This window comes from Octopus bimaculoides, chromosome 21 (assembly GCF_001194135.2).
Source record: "Octopus bimaculoides isolate UCB-OBI-ISO-001 chromosome 21, ASM119413v2, whole genome shotgun sequence".
Classification (NCBI taxonomy): domain Eukaryota; kingdom Metazoa; phylum Mollusca; class Cephalopoda; order Octopoda; family Octopodidae; genus Octopus; species Octopus bimaculoides.
This window is the reverse complement of record NC_069001.1, coordinates 7,987,958-7,995,272: the sequence shown is the minus strand read 5'-3', so window position 1 is coordinate 7,995,272 and position 7,315 is coordinate 7,987,958. Positions and strand designations below refer to the sequence as shown.

General features: G+C 35.2%; 1 protein-coding gene across 1 annotated transcript in view; it reads right to left on the bottom strand.

Moving 5' to 3' along the window:
- LOC106876946 (PAX3- and PAX7-binding protein 1) overlaps positions 1 to 7,315 on the bottom strand; it is a 26,315-nt gene that overhangs the window by 5,825 nt on the left and 13,175 nt on the right. The window contains exons 10-12 of the mRNA XM_014925712.2: positions 1,909 to 1,978; positions 1,073 to 1,185; positions 34 to 233 (exon numbers count right to left, since the gene is read on the bottom strand). Coding sequence (XP_014781198.1) covers positions 34 to 233; positions 1,073 to 1,185; positions 1,909 to 1,978 — 383 coding nt within the window. The remainder of the gene's footprint in view (positions 1 to 33; positions 234 to 1,072; positions 1,186 to 1,908; positions 1,979 to 7,315) is intronic.

The window sequence follows — 7,315 nt, the reverse complement described above, 5'->3', positions numbered from 1 at the left end:
AAAAAAAAAAAAGAAGTTTATTTTTTTCCTAACCTCGAGTGGATTCCAATCTATCAACTCAAGTCTCACAAAAGGATTAAATAATTTTGGTAAGCAAAGTCCAATATAAGCTTCCTGGTACGACTCTGCATTTTTAGTTTTCCATTCTTCAAAGAGTCGCTTGATGTTGTTTACATCACAGAAGTCTTCCTCAACATCATCAAATAACTTCTCAGTCAGCTGCAAGATTTCCACTGGAAAAACATCAGAAATTTTATTATTATTATTATTATTATTATTATCATCATTATTATTAATAGTAGTAGTAATTGTCAACATCATCGTCATCTATTCATATATATTAAACTGAGAAAAACAAGTAAATGAAAGATTTCTTTCATCATAATAATGGATTCATATTTAAGCACAAGGTGAAGGAAGGTTATTATTAATTACAGGAACCCCAGTAGAATGCTGGTATTTATTAATCCAGAGGATGAAAGGAAAATTTTACTGATGATGTAAAATTATGAGACTGAATACTGGAAGATACCAAGTTCAACTTGTCCTTATTTTAAATATATGTTATATTTAAATAAAGCACAGACATGGTTGTGTGGTAAGATGTCTGCTTCCCAACCACATGGTTTTAGGTTCAGTCCCATTACATGTCACCTTCAGTAAGTGTCTTCAACTATAGCCCTGGTACAAAGGTAATTAGATTCAGAAGTGGGCCATATGGGGACGAAAAAATGTGGGGAGTTTGGCACCGCTGATCAAGAGAATGTTTGATCTATATATTAGCTAAATTTTATTAAACCTGAAATAATGTATGTTACCAATTCTGTGTTTTTCTATAATATATTTAACACATTTGACCATCCAGTTTTAGCTTTCATTTTGTCACTGGGCCATAATAAGATAACTTAATAAATTTTAATTTGAGTGCCATAATATTTTTTTCATGATATCATATGTGAGGCAAAGGTCACAGAGATATATGTTCTAACTGTGGTAGAAAGTCAGACTAGATGGAAATGAAAACAGCTGCCTGAAGATATATGGCTAGAAAAGCAAGAAAAACAAAACATACTTTTTTCTGAATTAAATTTGGTTATATCAGATTGATTTTCTTCATCATCGGATGACAAACCTTCGTGATGTCCAGAAAGGTCTCTGCTTTCACGAGCCCTTCGCCTACGAGACCTATAAAACACAAAAGATAAATATATTTAGCATAGTTTCCCCAAGACCACAGTTAGGAGATGCAATTATAATGACTTCTAACGTAGGCAGATGGCTACAAATGCCATCTGGAAATGGAAGAGAATGGATAGAGCTGAATCATCTGACACCTGGAAAAAATAATCCAGAATCTTTGTCCAGTACCAGATCAATCCCCAAATCTAATCAGTTCATGCCAGTCATGAGGCCAAACATCCCTGAAAGTTACATCTGAATCCATCCAGTGATTCTTGAGATATATTGTCCATGGACAAACAAACACGACTGAAAACAATACCTCTGCCTTCGCTAAGGCGGAGGTAACAAGTAGAATATTTGGGTTGGATATGGCCTGTTTAAACACTAAAGGATTAAAGGTACAGATGGGTTAGGATGTGGTGTTAAACAGGGTGATGAATTCAGTCCAACCTCCAAGATTGTAAGATGAATCTACAACACAACAGTATTCCATGCCTTGTACAGAATAAGTTCTTCAATGAATGTCTTTCCTGTATTTAACTCTTCCTTACTCTCATATGATTACTAAATAAGTTCTATTTGCAAGCTCGGACCCTCCTTCATTCCATATCACTTTCAATCACAACAAATACTAAGGGATGATTGTCAACCATAAACAGCTCCAGTAAAACCATTCTAAGAACCTCTTCTCAAAGAACACTGGAGATTAAATGGCAATAGATTTACCTGCGTGCCTCCCTCTCTGCAACACGTCTCTGCATAGCCTCAGCAGCATCAATAACTACTTTCACTTTACCTGCAAGGATACAAGCAAAACAACTGAATTAACAAACAAATCAAGCATGAAAAGAAATCTCGACACTAATTCAATGGTTACAGTTTGAGATGAGAAAAGTTTTAACAAAACAAAGCTTGTTGAGAAATGTGATGGTTAAACACACAACTAAGGGACTATGGCAAATAAATATTCTAATCCTTGCATGGCCAATGGTTGGCCAAATCAAAGAAATGTTTCAATGTTTTTGTTAAGTTCTCTTAAGTTTTTAGAGTGGTGGTTCTCAACTATTTTAATATCTGGGCCGGACCCAAAACCTGGACTCTTTTAGGAGATCCACACTTAAAAAAAAAAGTAAAACACAAATCAATTAAAGATAAAAATTATTATATTTATAGAGGGAAGACTGCCAGGGATTGCCAGAAGGATGCTTGAGGGCCACAGTTGAGCACCAGAGTCTAAATGAGTTATTTTTATATTTTGTAGGTTTCAGTTTATGACAATAATGTATGGTTCTGTCTTTGAGCTCTAGGACTCATCAGTCTGGTTATTTGGTTTCCATAGTATATAAACGACTGAAGTGACATTTCCCCTGAATGAAATACCGGTACATCACATTATGACAATAATAATCTCACTTAATCACTTGCTTCACAGTCTGCACTCCATGTTAAGCCCAGTCAAGAACAGATGTAGTTTCTATGAGCCAAAATGGTTTTCTCTAGACTCACTAAACTAAGCTGCACTTTGTAAATATAAAATCTTTCATGTAAATTTATATTCTAAACACTTACCATATTTGAAGGCACATAAGATCCATTTTTTATCCCTAAATAAGCATTTTTCCTGGTATGCTAATGATTCTACCAGCTCACTGTTTAGTTTACTTTAAATACAGGGTTCAAATTTTGGCGCGAGGCCAGTAATTTCAGGGGAGGAGTTAAGTCGATTACATTGACCCCTGTGCTCAACTGGTGCTTATTTTATCAAGGATGAAAGGCAAAGTCAACCTTGGCAGAATTTGAACTCAGAATATAAAGATGGACAAAATACTGCTAACGATTCTGCCTTCATTACTTTAAATATTTATAAGCTTTAATGCACTAAACACTTTTTTCTTCGAATATGTGCTGCTGGAACTGGTATGGGTCTAATGTAACTGCACATCTTTTATGCCGTCAAATGAAGTAATTAAAAATTATCGGAAAGCTGAAAGAGATGTGGACAGTCCAGCCTTCCCTATAGGCATTAAAGGTTAGCCAGCAGTTTGGTCCCTAACACGGATTTTTAGCAACTGTAAAACTAAACTAACTCATCATATTCCATATACACAAAATGTTGAATGAGTTAATTCTAAATTAGGCAGCACAGGGCCATTGTTTGGAAGCAGTAGGCAGGAGACATAAACATCTAAGCAGACTAAAGTGAGAAATTATAAACTGTGAAAGAGAAAACACACAAATAAAAATGTTCAGAAATCAGACTATGTTAAACTGTGTGGATTTGTTACTAAGAACACACTGTCCTCAGTATGTTCCTAGTAAAGTAATTCAAATATGCTTTTAGTTTTGTAATATCGCAGGATCTTCTTCAAAGCCAGTCAACATTGTAAATTCCAACAACATTTAAAAAGCAACAGTAAAAAAGAAAAGTATTTAACCCTTTAGCATTCAGATTACTCTGTCAAATGTAATGCTTATTAATTCACATTGTTTTGAATTCATTGTGCATTATCTTGAAACTGAGATTGCAACGACGTGATTGTTTATTTTTAGAATGAAATTGTAGGGTAGGTACGAGAGGCTGGATCTGGACAGTTTTAACATAAAACATATAGAATATTTGAGCCAGATATGGCTGGTTTAAATAACACTAATACATTAAACATTTCTATAAATTGTTCATTCATTTTGCGTCCATTTTTCCATGCTGACATGGGTTAGACAAATATATCACTGAGGCAATGTTTAACAGCCATATGCCTATTCATGGTGCTAACCCTTAACTGTTTCTCTAGTAAGAGATCTCTTATTTCACAAAACTTTGAAAGCACAAAACGAGCAGGCAATTTTGTTGACAGAGAGCGCAAATGTAAGCAGACATACACATACAGGGACACAACTACACACAGATATTTTACACAGGCACACATATATATATACACAAAGGGTTTCTTTCAGTTCCCATCCATCAAATTGCTTCACAAGACTTATGAAATCCCACACAAACAAATATAGCTCTTAAACCTCTGTGATATATCCTGTTGTTTTTATGAGACTTAATATAATCAGGTTTTATCTAAAAACATTTTAAGTCTTCTTCGATCATCTACCTTCAAAAATAAATCCACAGCATCTCATCATGCATCCACGTTACACATTTACACCAACATCTCTCTCTCTCTCTCTCAAGCAGAAGGTTTCTCTCTTTACATGTCCTTTCTCTTAAGTAGTGCACAATTCAGTTGGTTCCTCTCCAGATTACGACAGATTTCTAGTATTCATGGTTCATGTTTCACTTCCATAGAGTATCACATGTATTATACATTTCTCATTTAGCTTCTTTCATAGGGGCATCATTAGAATGGTTATTGTACCAACAACACTCTGCCCAGGCATAGGGATCCCAAAGTCCACCAAACAGGTGATCATGTAGGAATGGACTGAGCCCTGAGAAGCTTGCCAAATACCAGGAGTTGGTAGGGTGGTGAAGGGCTGATGGGTGCGTTGTGAGGCAATTGAAGTGGGACACCAGGGTTTTGTGGGGCATTCATTCTGCAAAGCTCTGACTGGGTTACTGGCGCAGCAAAGAGAAGGGTCAAAAATACCATAACTGAAGCTGCAAGCTGCAGAGGAAGCCACTAGGTAGTTTTGGGATAAAGAGGGCAGGCTGGTGGCTTACTGCTAATGGGATGCGAGCTGGGACTCGATTGACCTTGGCTGGTTCAACTGGGAGATGGGGCCTGATGTTATAAGACCTGAAATCCCCCGAGACCCCAGAAACATCACTGATGGTGCATTTCAGTGCATCTGTGAGATGCATCTTAGAACCCCATTTAACTTCAATACACAACAATTATTTTCATAAAGGCATCAGAATTTTATTTTTAAAAAAAGTGAAAAACCACTGTATGTTAAAAACAAATCAGTCAACAGAATAGCTGTCAATTAGGTTTACTGAGATTTTCAGTTTGTTTAGATATTAAACTGTGTTGTTATTCATAGTGATCTAAATTAGTGGTTCTCAACCAGGATCCCCTATAAGATCTTCGTGAGATCCATGCAATAAAATAGTAAATTGCAGATCCACAATAACATTTTAAGGGTCCCTGAAAAAATTTATGCTTTAGATGTATGTACTGGTATGTATTGTGAGAAACTTGCAAGGTTTCTTTCTCTGACATTTTACGTAGTTCAGCTTACATCAGTTAATGTATGAAAAAACATATAATATAAATATTATATGTGTATTTAATGGAGTATGAAAGACAGACTAAGTGAATAAGTTTTCACAAAATCTAATGAGAACTTAAGTTTGGAAACTGCAAAATAGCAAAAACAATACTTATAAAGAAAAAAAAACATTTAAAATAAAACTAGACAAAGATAAGCAATATTAATTTTAAATGAAATTAAAAAAAACACAAACCTGTGTTTACAAGATCTATATGCTTTGCAATATAATTTAGTAAAAAAAAAAATCTAAGGCTTAATGTCATTTTTATTCAAAAGGTTATAAAAATTTCTATGTAGCAGTTAACTCTTAACGATTTGTGATTTAACCCTGTTTGGGGTCACATTTCTGTTGAAATACATTTTCTTTATTTTAATTAATTTCTGAAGCATTTAGTAAAATTATTATGAAGCTGGGGTTTGGAGTATAAACTAACATGGAATTTTGATGGAAGGTTATAATTTATAACTCTCTGTAGACAAGAAATTTCTACAACAGAGTCAAGAGTGGACTCAGGCAGGTTGGGAACAAAAGGATTAATAGGTAGAGGAGCCAATTAAATGCTAGAAAGCCAAACACACATAAAACTGTAATGATAGAATTATCTTTAGAAAACGTCCAAAACCAATCACAATCATTTTCTTTAGACTTGTTTTGTGTTACGCAATATTATTTTTTTTAATCCTGCAAGACAACTGTTCAAAACTAATAACAGTTACCATTTATGTACATTAGTTTCTAATGATGCTGAAATATAACATGATACAAAATATGAGATAACGGCATTATTTGAAGAATTTCGTCATTCTACAATCTGGGGTGTTACATGGCCCTTTACCCAAAGCTGGCAAGCCGGAGAACTGCACCAGTTTCTAGTCGTGTGTTTTGGCTTGGTTTCCAAAGCTGGATATCTTTCTTAATGCCAACCACTTTACAGAGTGCACAGTTTTGCGAATAGGTGTCTCCAGAACATCCATTGGGTGAAATGGCATGACAGACTCACAAAAAAAAAAAAAAAAAAAAAAAAATGGGGTTGGCAGGGATGCACCCTATAAAAATTTGTTTGCAACATTACAAGGCAAGATTTCCAATGGACACCTTAAAGGAAATGAAAGCATCCACAGACTAAAAAGTATGGAGAAGGTCTACTGAAACTGAAGTACTGGCAAGCGGCTACATCCAGGGGTGCCAAGCCATTGCCAAAAACTGAGACAGATGGAGATCTCTTGATGGCAGCCTATGCTCTACATGGAATTAAAGGATTAAGAAAAATTACCATTTTAAATTACACACACACACACATATACAAAAGCTAGAGTTTCTGTGGAGATCATCAACAGGCAGCAAATATGAAATACAGACAGGAAGCTGAGAAACCATCCTACCCCAAACAATGCAGCTGAGATTGTAGGACTAGGGTAGATGAAAAATGAATGCAGGACTAAGGAGCTTAATACGAGAATTTAAGTCATCCAAATTCGTGACAAATTTAAATCTTAGAACTGTATGCAAGAAGTTCATCATCATCATCATCATTATTATTATCATAATAATAATAATAACAATCCTTTCTACTATAGGCACAAGGCCTGAAATTTTGGGAGAGGGGATAAGTCAATTACATTGACCCCAGTGTTTCACTGGTACTTAATTTACTGACCCTGAATGGATGAAAGGCAAAGTCGATCTCAGCAGAATTTGAACTCAGAATGTACTGACGGGCAAAATACCACTAAGCATTTTGTCCAGCGTGCTAACGATTCTGCCAGCTCACCGCCTTAGATAATAAATTTAATAGTAATAATAATCATCATAAAAATTTCAAATGCTTGAAGCAATGATTAATATTGTCGCAGGTTGAAATGAAAAGGAAACGAAGAACAAACTGCAGCGGAAGAGAAAGTT